Source organism: Amblyomma americanum, chromosome 10, assembly GCF_052857255.1.
Source record: "Amblyomma americanum isolate KBUSLIRL-KWMA chromosome 10, ASM5285725v1, whole genome shotgun sequence".
In the NCBI taxonomy this organism is placed as follows: domain Eukaryota; kingdom Metazoa; phylum Arthropoda; class Arachnida; order Ixodida; family Ixodidae; genus Amblyomma; species Amblyomma americanum.
Window position 1 is genome coordinate 7,369,163 of NC_135506.1, and position 21,968 is coordinate 7,391,130.

At 48.6% G+C, this 21,968-nt stretch overlaps 1 protein-coding gene and 2 non-coding genes across 3 annotated transcripts; all 3 read left to right on the plus strand.

The window, feature by feature from the left end:
* The first annotated feature begins 178 nt into the window (after positions 1 to 178).
* LOC144107365 (uncharacterized) lies at positions 179 to 14,512 on the plus strand. Its single transcript, XM_077640359.1, has 9 exons — positions 179 to 223; positions 522 to 628; positions 1,428 to 1,518; positions 6,509 to 6,676; positions 9,419 to 9,551; positions 10,630 to 10,850; positions 11,102 to 11,224; positions 12,311 to 12,594; positions 14,170 to 14,512. The coding sequence occupies exons 1-9, from the start codon at positions 179 to 181 to the stop codon at positions 14,510 to 14,512; spliced, it is 1,515 nt and encodes a 504-aa protein (XP_077496485.1).
* Positions 14,513 to 19,379: 4,867 nt separating this feature from the next.
* On the plus strand, positions 19,380 to 19,452 carry TRNAA-AGC (transfer RNA alanine (anticodon AGC)). Its single transcript has one exon. It is a non-coding gene; the product is annotated as a tRNA-Ala (tRNA).
* A 982-nt stretch (positions 19,453 to 20,434) lies between these two features.
* On the plus strand, positions 20,435 to 20,507 carry TRNAA-AGC (transfer RNA alanine (anticodon AGC)). The gene has a single exon. It is a non-coding gene; the product is annotated as a tRNA-Ala (tRNA).
* Positions 20,508 to 21,968: the final 1,461 nt, after the last annotated feature.

Below are 21,968 nucleotides of genomic sequence, written 5' to 3' on the forward strand. Positions count from 1 at the left end.
TGCTAGCGACGAAAGAACGCAACAGTAGTTCAGTTGGGTAACCGTTAGTGCAGCCTGTGGCAGGGCTGGCTGTAACAAGCAGCCAGTCATCGTTGAGACGTACCCAGTAACCGCGACAGAGCCAAAAGCTAGGCGAACTACGCCAACTACCGTTGTCAGCTTTTGCTAAGAAGCAGCCATGGCATATACCGCGGGACCGGTTTTGCGCATAAGCACAATGAATGTAAGCGGAGTATGTATGTTCAACGTTGTCTAACGCTCTATTTATTAAGTGTTTATTTATCCAGGTAACGTATCTGACGACCTACTTTCGTAGTTTTTCAGTGAAGTGGTCGCTCCTCGTGTCATATATTTGAAAATCTGTGTCTCCTTATCCATTTCAGATAAGACTACTTTTATTCATCGTAAAAGCACTTTTTGCTTTATTAAGAGGTCTGCACAAAAAAAAATTGTTGGATGCATCATGGCTTGCAGTTTCCAAGTGACGTAATATTTCATTGTTCTTGTTCTTCTTCAACTAGCACCTACCTCACGCGCAGTTTTTGCCCAATGGCAGTATTCCCCATATCACCTTCGCCACGGGCCTCCTGAAACTTCTCTGGGACTCGGCCGAGCGATTAGGAATTCGGTAAGCTTTCATCAAATATAATAGCCATCCTTTTGCCAAAAACGCACTCGTAATGTATAGATATTATTTATGCGGCGTGCAATTGTCACGAACGAACACGCTTTAGAACTATTTTGTCCATGCCTTCTGGTAATGTGGACACCTGGATACGATTAAGTAAACAAATAATCTCACGTCTTTGGTATTGTGGGAGGAAAGTATGCTTGCAGTTCTTTTTGTGTTAATGCCGACGCTTTGCATAACAATCAAACGCGCTAAATTATTCAAAAACAGCAAACATTGCAAAAGACGAAGGATAAGATGAATAAATGCACGGGACCAGAGGTGCATTTTTTTCTTCTTGCTGTTGCTTTTTGCGCTGTTTTTAGATCGTGGAACAACACCAACCCGCCCAACTTACTAAACTGGTAAATAACGTTGTAGCACTCTAGGCCAAAAAGAGGTACAACAGGAGTAACTGCAGCATTTAGCCTTCGCGTGAACGGTTACTGCGCGGGTTCGGGGAGAGTAACTATAGCTGATCTCCCTTTGCAATTAGTCTCGGAAGGAGTAATCTGTAGTCTTTGACGGACTAATGATTGCGGCAACGCACTTAGTTCTCAGAAGGTCTGACCACTATACTCTGTCTACTCCCTTCTGTCTAATAGCATAGACATAAATGGTGTGTTCCTCTGATAGGCGCATGTCCCGTTGCCTATCTTCGATGTGTCGTCCTCCACCGTTTCAGTCATCACACAGCGCTATGTAATCGGGTTCGAATGTTTGCTTTCATGATTGTGATTTTTTGTTTTGCTAACAGGCACAAGACAACCATCCTCGCCAATCCTGAGTGGGGTGTCAAGATGTCTAATGGCTCCTGGACAGGATTCATCGGGGAACTGCAGAGGAATGTAAGGTCTTGCAGTTATTGTACCAATCACTACATTACGTGCATCGACGCATCCGTATTTACGCGAACTATCAGTCAATCCCTCTGTGGTTGTAAGTTACCCTTGTGGTAAATGACGAACTTGTGCACTGCTCACCGTTCTCAAATTGTTTCGAGCGTTTTTGAGGCTGGCATAGAAGACAGCCTTTCTGCTTCGCAAAGCTTGTTTTTTCATATCAGTTGTCTTGAGCTCTATAGTCGGATACACCTGATGTCTGCAGTGAAACTCCGCTTACATTCAGGACCGTCGCACGGAATTCCTGCACGACAAAAACTAGTCGGTTGTTAAAACTAGTTACCTAAACAAGAGACGAAATTATAAGCTCAAAAATTTTGATGCATGGCTTGTCAAACATCAAAAGCTAGCAGTCAAACATTAAAAAGGTAAATTCGTCTACTGTTGTGATTGACTAGCGGAGTAATACAAGACGCCCCGGGCCGTGTCCCAGTGTTACCAACTGCTGTTTTCTTACTTTGTACCCTATTATTGTTAGCTTATATATATATATATATATATATATATATATATATATATATATATATATATATATATATATATATATATATATATATATATATATATATATATATATATATATATATATATATATATATATATATATGGAGACTTTCTACAAGTTACTATTAAGAATATGGAAGTTTAATACATGCGCAGTCCGCTCAACGCACCGCTCGCGCATACGCGCGGACACTCAATGCTGCTCCACAAACTCATCTCGCTCGTTTCACGCTCCGGCTCTGGACCACTCAAAGTGTGTCTTATTTATTCCTGGTCTGTGTCAAAGTTGACACACACATAAATACATTCAGAAAACACGCGGAGAAGAGACAGATAAAACTTTAATGTCCACTGGTGTGGGCTGCTAGCCCGGGCCAGGCACGGCCTCATTGCACTAGATGTCTTACAGTCCATGTCACTGCAGAACATTCGAGGCCCGCGTGGTCTTCTGCCGGTTCGGGTCCGTCGCGCGCAGTGAGGCCTTCCATTCCTCCCAGGTGGAGAGGGGTATGATCAGCGGGGCACTCCATGAGTATATGTGTCAGGGTAGCAATGGGGTAGAATCACAACGAACAGGATGGGGTGAAGGCACCCGGATGCATGCGGGATAGCAGGTAGGGGGTGGGGAGGGTTCAGGTCTGCAGACGGTGCCACAGGATTTGGTGGTGGATGGTAAGGGATGAGTGGGGTGTAGGGTAGAGCTTCCGCTCGGCTCGATAGGCCTGCGTCAGCTCGCAGAACGCATGCATGCGCTCTATCCAGTCGCCCTGGCCCGTGTCAGCCGCCGCCCGGTTTATGAGTTGAACACGTGCAAAAGCCTCCCTCCCAATAAACGTCGGGGACGGAGCCGTCCCGCGCCCGAGCTCCGGCCATTCCTTTGAAATCGGGAGCACTGTTTCGAGGCCCAACGCGCCCGCTGCAGCTCTCGCCTACCGATTCTCGCACGGGAAAAAAGAACCCCACCTCCTCGCTTTTAAGAATAGAGCATGGTCGTCTAGGAAACAAACATATAAAATGAAAATGATGTTCGGTAACACTATAGTGTCGGTTGCGTATGCTAATAAAGCGCGTTACTGTTCGATGCATAACCCGCCGCGATGGCTCAGTGGTTAAGGCACTCGTCTACTGATCCGGAGTACCCGGGTTCAAACCCGACCGCGGCGGCCGCATTTCGATGGAGGCGAAACGCAAAAGGCTACCGTGTTCTGTGCGATGTCAGTGTACGTTAAAAACCTCAGGTGGTCGAAATTATTTCGGAGACTTCCACTACGGCTACGGCACCTCCTCCTTTTAAGAGCGTTAGCTCTTACTCATCACGTTTCGAGATTTCGTGGGGTCTGCTACCACCCTGTGATCACAGTGCCATCTGTGGCAGCAACTAGAAGACAGCATGTCTCGCATTGAGACTTGTAGCGCCATCTACAATGGCATTGTAGAAAAAACCACATGCCACGTGCAAATGATGACGTCACGGTTCAATATAGTGGATAGAGGTGGAACTATGACGTCAGGAGGCGAAATGGCGGCATAGTTTCGGTTTCTCGAGTACAAAATGGCGGCCATTATAATTGGTTGTGCCCTCCCATCCCTTTCCCTCCTCACTCCCTCTTTTATCCCTTCCTTTAGGGCGCGGTTCGGGTGTCCATCGAGATATGTGAGACAGTTACTGCGTCATTTCCTTTCTTCAAAACCAATTTTCAATTTTTTTTGGATGCCTACGTGTCCAAGTAACTCGAAGTCAGCGCGAAAAAGGGAGGGAAGAACAGAGGGCACGTAAGCGCCGGACGCGTCAGCGTTATCTGTTTCACGGCGTGTTTCGTCCCTTTTATTTGTTTTCTTTTTTAGCTTCGAAAAAAATTGATTCACGCAGCGCGACAGAAAGAGAGCTGCATGCATTCGTAAGCGAATGACTCTACAACTTGTCCATTCGTCTTCTACGCGAACGCTAAGGCACCCGTGTGCTGTGCGATGTCAGTGCACGTTAAAGATCCCCAGGTGGTCGAAATTATTCCGGAGCCCTCCACTACGGCCCCTCTTTCTTCCTTTCTTCTTTCACTCCCTCCTTCATCCCTTCCCTTACGGCGCGGTTCAGGTGTCCGCCGATATATGAGACAGATACCGCGCCATTTCCTTTCCCCAAAAACCAATTATTATTATTATTAACGTTATCTATACACCGACCAAGGCACATCTGCACCGTCGGCGGACCACACTTTCATGTCCCAACGCCACAGAACACCATGTCACTGTCTCCCACTGCCATTTTTACACCTGCTGCCTCCTTCCTTCGCCTCATAGCAGCTGCAAGACCAGCTGGTCCTCGCGTGTTAAGACCGCTACCAACTTTGCGGCTAGCACTGAAGTATGCAATAAAGTGTATCCTCTCTTTCTCTCTCTCTCTGAATTGATTTTTTAGCTGAAATTAAAATAATTCGTAGGGTTTTAACGTAGTTAAGCTGAGTAGAGGTCCGAAAGCATGTGTTGACTCTTTGCCTCTTCTTTCCGGCACTTGCGTGTGCACGCAAGCGCGTTTCCGCTCTTCATCTTCACATCCTCCCTCCACTCGGCGGCAGCTGGCGTGACGCCCTCCTCCCATTGGCTACAGCTGGCGCGACGCTGCTGTAAACTTAGCAAGGCGGAAATTTGGGCGAGTTGGTAAGTATTCATCATTTTTGCTCACAGCGCGACAGGAACGGTACACGAGACGAAAGATTAACACAAAGCACTGACTATCAACTGTTTTTTTTTTAATTGAAGAATGAAAGGCGTATATATACAGACAATGAAAGGCTTATCAAGACAACAAATGTAATCTGGAAGCCACGTGGGAGGCCAGATAACTCAATTCCCTGTCGGATAACGCAATGGAATGGCTGCTGATACACATCGTACTGTTGCAGTGAATATAGAAGGCCTCCATACCTCGCGTGTTTATCGCTGTGTCGGAACAGTATGCGCGTGTTCTTGTAATCAGGAACGCATTTTCGCTCCATGCATCGAAAAGTCGACTGGGCAAGGGGGTCACCTTTTGCTCTCCTTTCTGTGTAATCTTTCTCATGCTTACATTGGCATTTACTGCAGTGGGCGCCTGTGTGGGAAAGGGGTTCATTTTTTCATTGTGTTCTCATGCTCCATTAGACGTTTGTTGACACACCTGCCAGTCTGGCCAATGTACATGGCACTGTATGTACAGTACTCACGGATTGAAATAGGACATTCGGGCGCTAGCCTTGCAGTGCCACGCAGGCATGTGGTAAACCACAGGCCGGCTGATTGGCTACTGGAAGGAACAATTCTGCTTTGTAGATGTTCTCCCTCTCACGCCATACCACAATGCACCACCTTGGTTCCATGAGCGTCTACGGGCGGCGCTCCATGAAGCGACGGCCACGCGCTCCGAATGTCCTATTTCAATCCGTGAGTACTGTACATGAACACGGGCATCATGTTCCGACACAGCGATAAACTAACACGCGAGGTAATGGCGTCCTTCTATACATTCACTACAATGGTACGATGTGTACCAGCAGCCCTTTCATTGCATTATCCGAGTGGGAACTGAGTTATCTGACCTCCCGCGTGCCTTCCAGATTACTTGTGTTGTCTTGATAAGTCTTTCATTGTCTGTATATATACGCCTTTCGTTCTTCAATAAAAAAAAACAGTTGACAGTCAGCGCTTGTTTGTGCTAGTCTTTCGTCTCGTGTCCCGTTCTTGTTGCGCTGTGAGCAAAAATTATGAATCCTGTAAACTTCCCCGAGCTTCCCCCCATTGGCTGCAGTTTGCGCGACGGTCCTCCGAACTAACCCGAGCTTACCGGGATTACTCCGAGGCTTCACACAAGATTCTTGGTTGCGTTTGACGTCATTAAGTAGTGCTTCCACGCTGAAAGAGAAATGAACTTGGGTGGGACATGTAACGCGCAAAACTGGAGACCTGGGGTCTATTAGAGTGTCAAAGTTTCGGTTTATGGTTCGTGGGAGTTTAGCGTCCTAAAGCGACTCAGGCTATGAGAGACACCGTAGTGGAGGGCTTCGGAATAATTTCGACCACTTGGGGTTCTTTAACGTGCACTGACATCGCACAGTACACGGGCCTCTAGAATTTAACCTCTGTCAAAATTCGACCACCGCGGCCGGGATCGATTCCGCGTCTTTCGGATCAGCAGCCGAGCGCCATAACCACTCAGCCACCTCGGCGGCACGTGAATACGAAGATAACTCAACCGAGAACGACCTATCACACTGACGGAGCTGGCTTTCTGCATTAATGTGGCCACTGCTGTCGCTGAGCAGAACAGCAGGTAACTGGGAGACGAACGCGTCTTTCAGGCATTGAACTATGGAGGCTGTTGATGATAAGGACGCTGTCCTAGCCCGTATGTGCTCGTGAGCCACCGACCAAGGTACACACCCTGAGCATTGAACCGCAGGAGAGCGACGTCTCCTTCACGCTCTTCTACCCGACCAACTCGCGCAACGAGGTGGCCGAGCCGACGTCCAGCATCTGGGCCGAGGACGTGGTCATCCTGGGGGGCTTCGGCAACGACACCTCCGAGAGCAGCAGCATCGCCTCCTCCCTGACGGTCTTCGAGCCTGATGTGAGAGTCGTCAGTTCTTCCGCGATGGCATAGCGCTAATGGGTTCCTTAAGCGGCCTGCGGGTCCTCTCTCGATATCACTTCGCAGCCAAGACACAAAAGGCCTCCCTTTAACCAACTCGAACGAACATGCTTCGATAGCCGTAGTGTACGGGAAATGTGTGCTCATAAATTGTAAGGACGCAGTTCTGTTCTCTGATGTCTTGCAACAAACCTTGAAAAAGCGAATTTGTTTGACTCCTGATACCATACGATACCTTACCGAAGTGCAATATGTCGATGAACCTCGTGATACGCTTTTTTTTTTCTGATTGGACTGCAGAGCTTATGGAAAACTAGAATTTTGGACCGGCACTGTGAACCAGCTGGTTCGGCAAAATCTAATTTCTGCCATATGATTGTTCTTCTGAGAGAAGTGTATGAACGGACTGACGGACAGCGTCCGCCTCGCATGCGGGAGGTGCTAGGTTCGATCCCCAGTGCCGCCGGGTACCCACCGGTGACACAATGGGTACAAGCTTTCCTCTGGTCTGGCGCTCGGCTTCTTTAGGGTGAACTGCTTGGGAAATGGGTCTTTTACCCCACCTTGAGCAGAAGAAAATAACTAGTGTCATGGCGCTCTTTGGCCACAGATGCCCATGCGCCGTAAAAATCCATCGTCCTCATCATCATCGGACAGACTTTAAACCGACTTGGCACCCCCTGTTGGTGGTGGGCTCAGCCTTACCTCCCGTCTAGTGCTCTTTTGCTCTGCCTTTTTTTTATGTATTTCGTGCCATTTCCTAAAAGCTTTGCAAATAGTTCTCGTACATAGAACATATTTTCTGTGTAGTAAATATCATGTTTTAAAAAGTGCCTCTATGGCCTAGGTTTAGCGTGTCTGACTCGCCACTCAAGGGCCACAGGTTCGATTACCATCTAATTACCATAATTTTTGTTTCTAGTGCAATTCATTTACTTTACATTCTTACATGTCGTAGTAGCATCTGAGTCATGTTGCGACTTTGTCATCGCAGTTTCTGTAATGTATTGATCACTTTTCAGTTCGGCAGCTCCACGTGTGACGTCCTTACCCTCTCGACCAATCATCAATCTGGGTTTTCTCGACACGTCAACTACAGCGCCGAGTTCTCCTCTGAACGGGACCCCTAACACTGTCGCATTAATATGTTCGTTTTGCTTGGAACAAGAGCGGCGGAAAAGCTACCTGCCGGAATGTTGTAGCACTACATTACTCGCAACCAGTGACTACATAGTTTCCCCAGGTCGCGTGCTCATCAGGTTCCTCATGTAATTAGTACACAAGGTTTGCATGCAAATGGCTGGAGGACAGTGCAATACAGTATTTCGCCTCAAATTTCATGCACTTCTGTGTACTTTTTTATCACTCAGAGTTTTCTCGCCTGCTTTTATCGAAATATCTTACTTTATACCTTACTGCACTCTCCTTAACGTGTGCGTTAGGTCATGCACACAGATTCCTCAGAGTGCGATGGAGCACTCTAAGTAGAAACCGCATGGCTTTTGGCTGCACGTCATATATGTTTTGTAATTACGCTGAGATAATTATATTTCAGGGCAACACCGGCTTCGATGGTAACAACAGAAAAAAACACACTAAGCTGCATGAACTAATGACATCGAAGTGATGACGTGTAGTAAGAGAGTTCAAACAAGTCCAAAGCGGTAAATATTTACTTGGAGGCAAGATGACTAGAAAAATGAGATAAATTACGAAAAAAATAAATACGAAGGAGCCATTCTTGACTCATAACGGCAGCGAAGGAGCACAAACACAAGAGAAGCACGCACACGTTCGTCCGTGTATTTGCATTTTTTTTCTTGTGTTCGTGCTCCTTCGCTGTCGTTATGAATCAAGAAAGTAATCAACAAGCCTCAAAACTTGTTTTAAACGAATGAGCCATATAGTTAGTTTCTGAATATAAAGGAAAAAGAAGTGTTAGTATGTTTAATTTTCTTACTCGCTACGGATTTTGTTACGCATAAAGATGTGATCCGCATACATGCGTTCAAATCCAACGTGTTTGCGATTTGTTTGTGAACAGCGTAAATATTCTCTCCGCATGTATCATGCCGAACCCGTTCGTCACGTGCTAACGAATTTCGGGGGAAGAAAGAGAGAGAGAGAGAGAGGGTTTATTGATAGGAAGGGCAGAGAGGTTTTCCTGAAAAATAAATATCTGGCCTGCTACTCTGCTCTGGGGGACGGGAAGAGGAGATAAAAGAAGGTCACGATGGGGGACGATGATGATGGGAGGAGGCGGATGAAAAACTACTTTAAAAAAAAGGCACATTTTCTGACATCACAAAGTTCGGGGGAAGGGACCAGCGTCAATCCGTTGTACAGCGGCAATTCTTCCCTCTCCTTAGCCATGTCTGAAATAAAGACTGTGACTATGACGTGTCCATGGAATATATTACGAAATACAACAAAAATCACCACTTTTCTCCCACGCTTCGCCGAATCTAGCTATTTTCCTAGAGGATACTTTCCACAGGCCAATGCTAACAGAAAGCGCATAATTCAGTAAGCTGCTTCAAACGTGCTCTGAGCCTCGTACTCGATGTGACACTGCGAGTACAATGGTCGTTCAGAACAAACTTTAATTACTATGCCCTCTAATTTAAAATCGCGTATCAAAGTATACAACTGACTATCTTACTGCAGTATGGCGCAAATTAAACGACAAGCTGCATACAAGCTGTATTTCCACGCCCGCAGGTATGGATAGCTCTTGGAGTCTTTCTTCTTCTGCTGACTCTGATCAAATCGCTGGCCCCGGGTTCCTCCCAGAAGTTCATCTCAAGACTGTTGGAAAACCTGCTCACGCTCGCACGATGCATTTTTCTTCAAGGTAGGCAGCCGGCCATTCCGATGCTTGAGATGTTGTTTACAAAGCGGTGACAAACCGTTTACCAGTTGCCAGTCTCTATCAGCAATGATGCTGTCAGGAAAAACACAATGAACAGCTTAAGCTGGTTGGTTACGGATGCTACACCCCGCAGTCATAATAAAAGAAAAAAAAACACAGTGGAGGATAATACAAATGAGGCGGCGGCGTGGTATGCGATGGTGTTTGCACGATTCATTTTTCTTTTCTTTTTGCTTCTTGATGATAACTGGCTGTATGCTCCTCGATCTCTACGTCGACAGCCGTTCCGCTCAAGTCGGCATAGCAGTGTGCGCTTAAACTAAATCGCTTTTGAGCACAGCTCTCTTGCTGAATATCTGAGATTGCCGCTGGTCATTGGTCTGTGGCCAAACTACAGTCTATTACAGTCTTTTCGCCGGTGCAGTACCGTCGATGAACGCCTAGTTAGTGTTAAATAGCCAAACTTATTCCAACTTCGTTTCACTTGGAAAAACTACCGCGAGGCTAGTTCCTCAGGGAGGAGACAATTCAGCAGACGCCGACATGAGGTGACTGGCAAGCAATCTTTCGCTGATTGGCAATTTTAGGCAGTCCCCTTCATAATGCACCGAACAGCGCAATGACGTAACCGTAACGCCTTCCGCTCCTTTTGTAGTGACAGATTAAATAGGAGGTAACTCTGGTTTCGCTGACATCGAAGGCAGCTGGCTTACGGCACGGTTGGAATTTACTGAGAGAAACCCTGATCCTGCAAACCTAACAGGACAGATGATGCTGATGATGATAATAGCCCTCTTCAAGTTTCACGCTCACGCACTAGTTTCAAAACGTTTTCAAAGCCACAGTATGTTACAGACAGTAGCCTACCGGCACTACCTTCCCCACCACACCGCAGCTGCCACGAAGCTGTCATCCTGTACAGCGCGAAACTTTTGCCGCTAAACGTGATAAGGTGAAATTTTAAAACTTTTCCTGTGATTTGGTTGGAATGAGAACTAATTATACCGCATCATCCTGTGACGTGTATCAAGACGCGATCGCATTGTCTGGCTCACCGCAGCGAGCGCCTGCGCGGCCCGGGGCTCGTCTGGCCGAGTGGCGGTGGCCTTCTGGTGGCTGGCCATGCTGGTGTTCGCCAACGTGTTCACGGGCAAGATGAAGGCCGGTCTGACCGTGCGCCACCGCAGTGGACACCGCATCGACTCGGCCGCCCAGCTGGCCTCCCGAGAAGACGTCAGGGTTTTCATGCTCCGGGGGCCAGCCTACCCGCTGCTGCTGGCGGTGAGTGTGTGCGTTCACGCAAGGTTCATCTCGGAGGAGTTTCAACGGGTGCTGGCCTATGCATGCAGCGGGAAGTGAAAGCAGGTTCTGGAGCGTGTCTATATATAGCACTGCCTATTTACTCATGCTAAACCTTGCGGGGCCGCAACTTAGAGGCAAACAAAAAAAGTTACAGGCGATCAATGCGAAACATGCAGAGGTGCATGCGTTAGCATTAGAGTATGCCTGCCGTTTGCGCCTCCCGTATGCAGCTTCAGCGGCTCGACGACCCATTTGCGTCTTTTGATTTGCTTGCGCCATGGGTTTCTAGTACCGGAGGACTTGTGGAAGCGTCTGAGTGGGTGGCGGGAGGAGCCTTCTGGAGGTTGGCTGAGGTGGGTGGAGATTGTTAGAAAGTGGAGGTTGGTATTGGGCGATGGGTGGACGCTCGTGAGATATATTGTCACGTGGTGGTGGCTGCAACCCAGAGAGCAGAAAGACAGCGAGAACGGCGTCTAAATAAAACTCTATTCGGGCTGACCTGCTTCCGCAATACACTGAGTCACTGGGCGGCGGCGTGGCAGCAAGCGTTCTCGGCGGTCGTTGAACAGATTGTCCGCCGCTCTCGGCCGTGCTCAATTTAAAGCTGATAGCGAACTTTCGAGATAAAGCGTGCATAGTTGCTACAACATTCCGGAACAACGTAGAATCGACTCCGCCTGGATGCGATCAATCGAGATAAATCTGATCGCGTCGTGCATCGCAAACAAAGCGATAACGCTGCGTGCCGGCAGCTTTGAAGAATGAACAAACAAACACTACAAAGATGCGCGGAATTACTCCCCTCTCAAAGAAGCATCGGCCCATGCTTTAAAAGAGAAGGCGACTAAAAATGGATTGTGAAAAATAAACACCGAGTGTGGAAACACAGTGTCCTTTAGCGCCCATAATAGGGCTTTAGACGGACGACATGGTCGACTGCTGGTCGTGCGGGGCGTTCCTGGGATGCATCCATTTCGTCAGGGACGACCTCATAGTCCAGTTCACTTAGGTGACGAAGAACCTTGTATGGGACGAAAAAGCGTCGCAAATGCTTTTCACTCAATCCGCGGCGGCGATTGGGTGCTGCACCCAGTACTGTGCATTCGTAGTAACCTGTAGCTTCAGGAGAAAGGAAACGTCGATGCTTTGGTGGAGTGACATGTGATCTTTTAGTTTGCTAGGATAGAGGTGCCGGGTTTTCGCATCCAGCAGCATATACTTAACGTGATTGATAATGATTGCGGCGACGAATAGACTAGGTCTATAGTCCCATGTGCGCGTTGAAGTGTTCGAAAGCGGCTCGTTAAGTGAATGGTCATGCCGAGATAACTCGAAAAAGAAAGAGAAGCAGATTGTTAGCAGCAGGCAGACGCGTCGACCTGACTTCTGCCCCGTGAGCATGATCGAGAGCACGGGCGTTTTACCGACGGTGATCGCAGTTGTCTCCGCGGATGAATGACCGCCTAGTGTACCGCAAGCTGAAGCCCGGCTCGCTGGTGCCCTACCGGCGGCTGTGGTCCGCGACCGTGCTGGACCAGGTGGTCGAGGGCAAGGCGGTGATCGTCGGGGACCGCACCACGCTGGTGTACCAGGCGGCCAAGAGGTGCCGCCGCTACCCGCACCACGAGTTCTACATCGGCCGCGAGCGCCTCTTCTCGCACCCGCTGGTCGTGTACTACAACCGCCGCAACGTCCGCCTCCTCATGAACGCCTGGGAGCGAAGGTGAGCTCTCCTGCGCTGGCTGAGGAGCACGCAGGACGCCATGGCTGCTGCTGGCCCACAAAAGCATAACTGCTTTTATAGCGACAGCTGTTTAGGCGCCCGTCCCTGGCTTGCGCGTCGCCGTTGCTGTAACCGGTAGGTGCGTTACGATGGTTACCACGGCAACCCGGGTATGGTTATCATCTCGCATGACGTCACATAGGATGTGGTGTTAAGGCCTTTATTAATGCTGTGCGTCACGTCGTCTGATGTCACCTTATGTACGTCAACCTGGCTCGAATACCCTTCAGGTGGCTCTGTTTGGAACAGCCGCTTGCCAAAACTAAATGCCTACACAGCTATCGCTGAATCTCGCCTTACATATTCGTAACCGTCCTGCGAATTTTTTTTAGTACGGTAACACTCAAGCTAACATTCAATGAAAAAGAATGTTGTCGTTCTGGCCGTCCGTATAACAGGTGTTTTCCACCTTCCACGGTGGGCAGGTTGTGATGACGTCACAAGGTCACGTCACCTAGGTGGCAGGTGGTCCACCTCGTTTTCCGCTCACAACGCCGTCGTCGACGACGCCAGATTTTTTTGTAGAACGGGCGCTGTGACTGATATGAATGCATAGAATGACTGTAACTTTGTGTCATGTATTTATATGTATACGTTGCGTCATCCATACCAAGCAAACACTCAGAATACGCTTGATATACCACTTTAATCACATGGCAGTATCATTAACAACAAGGCATAAACAATGCAAAAAAATGGCCACAGAGTTCGAGCGCACCTAATTAGCATTTCGCCTAACTACGCAAATCGACCGTTATTTTTTTCCTGTTTGCGTCAGATCTGCGTTACACTTTCCAAAGCACCAATGCATTACATAGACGAGAAGCACTTTGTTAAAGCCACACTGACGGCAAAAGTCACATCGTTGTTTCTTTGCTGTCAGCTAGCGATGCTTTTCTTTCTACTGCAGCCTGCGAAATGATGTGCACTCGCAAGCAATAGCTGAGCACGTGTCGCTGTCGTGATTTTTTGTTGCGTTTTTGTTCCTCCGAGTTTCGCTTTCAGGCCTCCCAAAGTACCACGGCTGAGCGACGAATCTCGTTAAGGCCCTTTTTCTCCAAGGGGAGGTCGTTATACTATTTTATTTTTAGAAGTACTCTTTCGCGTCTCACGTCCACACCTCGGTAAGTGACGTTGCCCCATCTAGCGGGGCTGTTCAGCTCTGCCCACCTGGAGTGTTCGCGTGCTTCCTGTGAATATGGCCAGTTCCCTCAAATATCACAGGGAAGCTGTATGCCTGCCTTATTCTTTTCTTCCAGAGAGAGAAGAAGAGCATTAATTGGACGGCTTCATAGTAGTAACAATGAATTACCGACTTCTCCATCGACATGACATGTTGAACCATCTGTGCAGTCCAGTTCATGGTCGTGAACGCGTTTCTTTGAAGAAGCCAAAAAGCCTCGATGCCTCCAATTTGCCCGGTGGCCCCGCGGGAAAGCTGTATCTTGCAGACGCTATAGCTCCTCCCGGTTACACCTGAAGCTCATTCGACGACGTCTCTGCTTATACGCCCAGGCGCAGCCGCCTCACCGAGGCTGGCGTGGTCCTCAAGTGGCACGCCGAGACCGTTTCCTCGGGAGGCGACTTCTCGCGCTGTCCCCGTGTCGACGTCGGCGAACGTGACAACTTGGACTTCGACAACCTGCGCTCCGTCTTCCTGCTGCTGCTGGCGGGACACGGCCTCGCCACGGCGGTACTGCTCGCAGAGGCTGTCCTGGCAACGCTGGTCCGGTGCTACGGAGCCAATGCACCGCGCAACGGGACGACGGTGCAGCACCGACACCATGCCCGACACCGAAAAGGCGCTCGTACCACAAAGCGCCGACCAAACGCCTTCCTCGGTATTGCTCGACAGTAAACTTTTGGAACAGGGGGACCCTATCGACCAGGGGGTTCAGAAGAATCGGCTGTTGGTCGAGTTGGTGCATGACTCGATGATATGAGGCGCGAGAGTGTCCGTATTCGTTCCTCGTTCGTCCTGTCCACTCTTGCGCCTTGTATCGTCGATTATGGGGTAGGGGAATAGCGGAGTGCCAGTGCGCATGCGCAGGACAATTACCAGAGGGGCGTTACTGTCCTACGCCTGTACACTGGCGCCTCGCTATCCCCTTATCCCTTTAATCGATAGCGAACCCCCCCTTCCCCTACTCTAAAGCCCTTTCGTTCATCGCTTATTGATATGTGCGCGCAGTTCGGTGTCTGTTTCGCTCACCGCTAAAATCTACTGTGCACAAAGTAGCTGCAGCTTGTATTTGGAAGCGAGGCATGCGTGGCTGTGGCCACAGTAGCTGTGTGGCCTGACCTCGGTTAACCTACATACGAAGACGCGTGGCACGAAGGAGTGCGCGACTTTGAAAAAAGTCGCAGCTATTTGGCCCATATATTAATTGCAACACCGTCCAACGATTGAGCGACTTACTTACTATGCCGGATAGCTGTCGCTGGGCCCCTTTAACAGGCATGCCTGGGTGTTTTGCGGACGCTTCGGTGTGCGTGCTATTCGTTTTATTCGATCTTTTGGCGCCATGATGGCTTTAAAAGGCCTAAAATTTGCTGATTAGTCTAATTTCTTATGCCTAAAATGAGTCAAACCAGGTATCGCTGTGACCCTGAAAGCATTGTTGAGTCAGATTGTATGCACTTAAAAACGCGACATAAATTGCGAAATTACTCATTTTGAAGGGCGGGAATTTTCTTCCTGCAGGGTTGAGATCTCCCTCTCGCTTTGCCTCTCGCATGAGACTCGGGGTAAGCTTCATCCACGTGTTATAAAAACAGGAAAAAACAAATTTGGTTCTATTAGGCGAAAATTAAAATAAAATGAGCATAAACCAACATACCATGACGACGTTGTTGTTGATGCTGCCTCAAAAACAATGGCACATACCCAACGCAAACTCAGGGATGAAATAAAAGGCTGCCAAAGCTACAACTATGAATTCAACGCAGCCTTCTGTCCTGCGCCTTCTCACAACACAGCGAACGCTCAAACGTACTCGTTGCATCCTCGTTGCAGCCCTGTTTTATTTTCTTGTGACTAAATGTGCAGATAAGACTGCTTGGAGCCAGACGGAAAGGGGGGTCTTGAGGTAGGAGTCCTGGTGCGCCGCACCCATGGTACAGCAGACTGCGCGTGTGGCACAATATGGCGTGGGAAGTGAGATCAAGGTGATCAAGGCACAAGTAATCCGGTGGGGGTGGGTGGGGGTCATTAGCGACGCGAACACAACAAAAACTATACCGCTGCGACAGAGAAGCAGAGAGAAACCGCGAGAGGTCGCGAGAAGCAGTGAGAACCCGCGAGGAGCAGCAACAAGCAGCAAGCAGCGAGAAGCAAGCAGCAGCGTGCAGCGCGTGTGCACGTGCGAATGATGTTTGCAAGGCGACGGCGACGAAGAGCGTGGCGAGCACGAGGAGCGGAGAGCTGACGTGTGCGAAAACCGAGGCGTGAAGGGAGACAGCGCAGCGAAGGTCGTGTCATTCAAGCGTGGAGGTGGCGGCCGTCGGTCGTTGGGTCCGTGCTGCCGAGAGGGCCCCCTTGATCGCCTGCATTAAGCTTACGGCGTTTCGGGATGCCGTCAACGGGCATTGGCTACGCTTCTGCTGCCGCCAAATTCCTGGTGCTGCTGACAGGAGTCCACCGGCGTATTCCTGTGGTCCTCTCCGCTCCTACTACCACTTGGCTCCCTTGCGCCACTTCCTTCGACGCAGCGCCAGCGACGCGCCGCAGTTCATTCGCCCTGCTTCCGCCCTGTCTGTCTGCAGGGCATCACCTGGGACCCTCGAGTTGTGTAACTTCCTTTTATAGGGTTGTGCGCGTGTTGAGTGTGCGTTTATTTTTGTGTTTTCATTTATGATGGGCTCTTACCTTTTAAGTTATAAACACGGCTTCGTTTTGTTTTGTTTGATCTGTTTCTTGTCTCGTTCGAACCTGCACGCGATAGCATTTCCCCTTCTGCAGTTGGAGACGCGTTACAAATTCGCGACATCCTCTACGCTCATGACGTTAGAACATGGACGCCCAGCAGCCACGAAGGGGAAAAAACACCGACTGTAGGAAGGGGATGGAAACACAGCACGTATGCAAAAGAATACGACCTAACATGGGGGGCACTGAACAAATCACAAATCGTAATATTCAAGAAGTTCTATTTCTTGATCGCAGTTTCAACTGCTGTCACCACTTTCCTGTTGTATTGAAAGTTGTGTTGTTCTTAATATCAATATTCTTATTTGTTTGTTTTTCCTTGTTTTATTATTTTTTCTTGTTTCATACGTACGTACGTACGCGAACTTCCATTGTGCTGCAACAGTCTTGGGGTCAGGGGAATTACAAATCATAGAAATTACAACAACAGTAATTATAATCAAAACAAGTCCTAAAAATTGTGCGGCAGGTTAAGAGGAACAAAATTAACTGGTACGTCACTGAATAGAAATACATATAAGCAGCAAATTCACATCGTTGCGTGATTAGCCACGTCAAGAAAATCGGTTGCCTGCTACGTGTGCATGAGCACACTCATATAGAGCACGACGAAGGCTCCTCTTGACGCGGATCGTGGTCTCGGGAACGTTGCCGAAGTCCTTCAGGTCGAACAGCTCAGTCGGACGTGGCCCCAGGGACATCCTCACCTGCGTATGGCGTTTCGCCAAGTGCAAACGGCTTTCGCCCGAAGCAAAGACAGTTTGGTTAGTAGGTTGGTATGGTCACATCTAAAGAAGCGCACAGGGCGAAAGACACGAACAGTTGTTTCAAAGGCAGAGTGGCGAAGATCTGTTCATTTGGCAACACGCGGATAGTTCGTCTTGCTCTTAGTGCAGAAATGCATTCTGGAGGTTGCACGGCAGATTTTCGAGACAACTCTTCTATATCCACACTGTAGAGGTTGTCCAGACTGCATATAGTTCAAGTCTAGGCTCACCTGCACGACAATATGTAGCGCCTGTTCCTCAGTGTAGAGCGCTCGAGCAGTCTGCACCACGCAGTTAAAAGCGAAATCAGGAAGTGATCCTTGGTTTGCGGGCAAATTGCTTGCGCCCACCTTGCTTGCAGGTTCACGTGGCTCAACTTCGTCGCCATTAAAAGTTGGACGCTACGACGAGGTATAGACTTTTGTGCAGGGAAGGGCACCGCTCGAGCTCTGTGCACAAGGTTGACGCAGACTGTTCATCCGTATACAAGTTCTACCGTATTGTGCGTACGTTCGAATAAAGTTCAGTTGTGACTCAGTGCCTGTTGTGTAGTTTTTTCTTAACTTAAATTTGTATGTGTCGAACTGAGGGCGCTCTCTGAGACATTTAGATGCAACCAACGTTAATATGCCGTGATATCGCGTGATGCCCAGCACTCCTAACGTAGTGCCCTTCTATATATTTCAGACCTGTTTAACGGGCACCCAAGACGGTAGAATCTAGGGAGTACAATTATTCCCTGACTAAGTTTGGTTTATGCCGTTTTAATGTCCCAAAGCAACTCAGGCTATTAGGGACGCCGTAGTGATGGGCTCCGGAAATTTCGACCTCCTGGGGTTGCGCCAAAATACATTGCGCTTCCAAGAAGCTTGCAGTCAAAGAAACCTCTCCAGTGCACGTAACTCCTCGAAATAGACAAAATTTGTTGGTTCACTGCGCCCGAGGGTAACCGCATTTTCGATATTCTATAAACTGATATGGACATTACTTGTGGTGGACTACACGCCTCTCAGTAGTTAAGGAGCCTAATGATAATAGTTAAAAAGTTAACTATTCAGTGTTAACCAGCCTGCTGGTCAGCAACGTCTCAGCTGTATTCTGATGTACTGCACCTTTTACAATGCTATTACCGAATAAAGCACGCTTCTAATTCAAAAAAGCCTGTTTTTATAAATTGTGTAGTCTTACGTGAAACACCCTGTATATTGCAGGTCAACAAACAACTTAACTGGGCTGTTTATGACAGCACATGAACCGTTAGGTTAGCCTTATCAGTTTAAGACCGGTACAAAGCTAAGGCGGCACACAAGGTAGAACCACTGCATACAGACTGTCTGTCGACCGAATACTGACCACCCATGTGTCACGCTTCTGTTTTAGGTTCCGTATAGATCGAACTGGTCTGTACACAGACACACGATACGTGGACGAACAACAGTCAGCCAGCTATCGTAAGCCACATGTTTGCCTAACGTTCAATGCTTCTAACCTTGTTCTAAACTCGTTTGGACTAGTCGTACAGCATCCATCTCAAGAGAAGCTTCTCGTCAAGGTGCCCAAGAAACAGACCGCTCTCTGCTGCAGCCCACAGCGCCTGTCCGCTAGAGGACAACTAAGATGGCTCAATAGAATCAAAGTTATTCGCAGGGCTAATCATGTCATCTTGAGTAAAACTTTGACCCTGGCGATCCAGGCAAGTATAAGTTAGGCTGTTGAGCCCGGGGTCTAGGGATCAAATCCCGGACACGGTGGCTGCATATCGATACACACGAAATACATAAAGCCACGTAGAAGTACCTTGATGATCAAAATAAATCCGAAGTCATCCATTACGGCGTTCTTCATGGCCGATACGCAGTGCCGGAGCATTGAACTCGACCAAAAACGCCCTTCGCTTACAATCTCCGTTCCTCAAGGTCGCATCAAGGAGGATAGAAACTTCGTCGAAGGGCTGAGCGCGTTGTTTCCCTCTCCCGTCCGATCCCTTTCTCCATTTTAAATGTCCTTCGACTCCGCAGTGCTCCCCGTCCGGTGGTGTAGCTCAGATGGTAGAGCGCTCGCTTAGCATGCGAGAGGTACTGGGATCGATACCCAGCACCTCCAATGACGTTATTTTATTTTCCTTGTACATGGAACTCTTTCGTTTTAAAAGTAAAAGACCAGTGGAGTAAAAAGTCACGGGGTAACTAATTGCAGCCTCATATTTCCAAGTTCTTAACGCAGCTCATTGGTGCCGCTGTGCCTGCCATTCTGCCAGGTCAAATCAGCCTTTGGTGATAAGCATTCTTCCTAGTTCGTATTTTTGGGGCCACTTTGATGTTTTTGTTTAGCTCTGGGGACAGGTAGAGGATTGTTATTGACCACTGCTTCTGAGTTTTCTTTGTTTTTAGTCACGTGAGGGAAATAAGATCAAGAGAGGAGCCCCTCACGCCGCTAGGGGTTAGCTGGAACCCTGTCAGCCCAGTGTCATACTTCTGTCGTGTGCTTCTTCTTCACATAGCTATTTTAGGCAGATGAAGAGGACCCCTGCCAGAAAAACCATTGGCCAGTTACACATGTTAAATACTGCGTCGTGTTTTTGCCTGCTCCGCTGGCATATGGCTGAGTAAAAACCAGCCAGGTGGAGTCCGGCCACGGGCCATTTTTCCGTTGCGTGCGTCAGTTCGACAGCTTAGGTGTACACCCTGTTTCAACTGGACAGCCGCCAACAAGCCTATAGAAGAAGCCCCCTTCAACTGCAGGCCACTGTTGTTGCCGGGACGCCTGTGGAACGCCTCGCTGTCTACACTTTTTTGCAATGGTTGTCGGTGGCAAGAAAGTCTAGTGACTGCATGGGATAACCATCATTAGACAAGCAGATCACGTCAACTATTATCAACATTGACCTCTCATTAACCGGCCAGTACTCTCTGCGGATATACTGATACAATTGTAGCCCCTCAAGGTCGCACCAGTCGACTTCACGGCGGCGCGCTGCAAAGTTTTCCGGAATGGTGTCGACAGGGAGAGGACCTCCTGCCATCCTCTCCCGTTGGATCTCATTCACCGCTTTAAATTTCCTTCGACTCCGCAGTGTTCCTCGTCCGGGGGTGTAGCTCAGATGGTAGAGCGCTCGCTTAGCATGCGAGAGGTACTGGGATCGATACCCAGCACCTCCAATGACTTTTTTTTTTCCTTTCTGCCAGGTTCGTTTTGTGGAGGTATTAAGAAAGGTGATTATATGCGAGGTTCGAAGTCACACGAAGCTGGAGCCTGGGCTACCAGACACGCGACAGTGGATGGCGCCTGATTATAGTGTTCCTGTATATGCTCCCGCAGGGAGCAGAGTTGCGCGAAGGTCCGCCATCATGTTCCAAGCTGTGGGGGAAAGCCACTGCTCGTGCGTACAGGGGCTGCGTTCATGGGCTCGCTTGGCAGAGCGCTTGGGCTTGCTTTTTTTTTATTTGCGTACAAATTGCACTTCATCGCAAGTTTTTAAACGTAACTCCGAAAACTAATCTGTGATTTTCTGAGGGTGTGCATACAACATGAAAAAAAAAATCGCCAAAGGTTAACAGCAAATCGTAGTCATGACAAACTGACGGAAAAATACTAGTAACGGCCTGCGAGTTTATTATTATTTTTTCTAGAACAGATAATTTCCGATGAACAAGCACTCCCACTCTGAATGGGACAGCGTCTGTCCCGTCCTGACTTCCTGCGTGCTCGTCTTAAGAAAAAAAAATAGTATAGCGATGAATTGCTTTTTTTCACAACTAGTATCGCCACGTGTTCAGTGCGAGTTATGCGCGGAAAATACGAAAGCTCATCACCCTGGAACGCGATTAAAATGTTTCTGCAGCTTGTTGCAGGCAAGCAGACTAAAGCAACATCAATGCAATGAACAGGCGAGTCTGACCTAGGGAAAAAATTTGAAACTCCATTGCTTGCGTAAAACATTTCACAAAATGTACCCCGTTGTTAAATGCAGTGAAATGACGAATCTTTAAAGGACCCTGAAAGTAATCGTTCTCATTGATATTATTAGCTTTCCTAATTTTTATTAAGAACATTATCTTTTCATTTGGGTTATCAAATATTATTTGACGCGCTTATCGCGGCCTATTCTCAAAAGCCACTTCAGCCGCCGACCTTCCAAATGGCAGTCCGTAAAACGGTTTGCCGTTTCCAGTGCGGTTACTGCAGTTTGGCGCACTGCATCCAGCCATAACTGACGACTGCGTGGCTCACTGCCTTAGCAGAACACCAAACCTGACGCCACATGTGTGCACGGGAAATGTGTGGAATGTAGCCGACAGCGTGGGCTCTCATGAGGCGTCGAGCTGACGAGGGGTCGCACGGCACTGCGCCCGTGAAGTCAGCTTCCGCGCGGAAAGTTGAACACTTCACGTCACGAAAACCATGTGATCGCTTCTCGGCGAATGGCGTTCGGAGCAGCGAGGGAAAACAGACGCGCAACTCTGCTCCCAGCGGGAGCATATTGTCACCGAAAGGCGGCAGAAAGTGCAGAAGGGCACACCAGGACTAGCCAGGTAGACACACTCAGAGAACGAACGCACGAGCCTGGGAAGACAAAGAAGACCAGCGGGTGCTGCCCCACCGCATGGCGGAGCCAGTAA

Coding starts and splice junctions, on each gene's coding strand:
- LOC144107365 (XM_077640359.1), top strand. CDS start 179: ATGGCATATACCGCGGGACCGGTTTTGCGCATAAGCACAATGAAT. Junction 1,519..6,508: donor TCGGGGAACTGCAGAGGAAT/GTAAGGTCTTGC, acceptor ATTGAACCGCAG/GAGAGCGACGTCTCCTTCAC. Junction 6,677..9,418: donor TGACGGTCTTCGAGCCTGAT/GTGAGAGTCGTC, acceptor CCACGCCCGCAG/GTATGGATAGCTCTTGGAGT.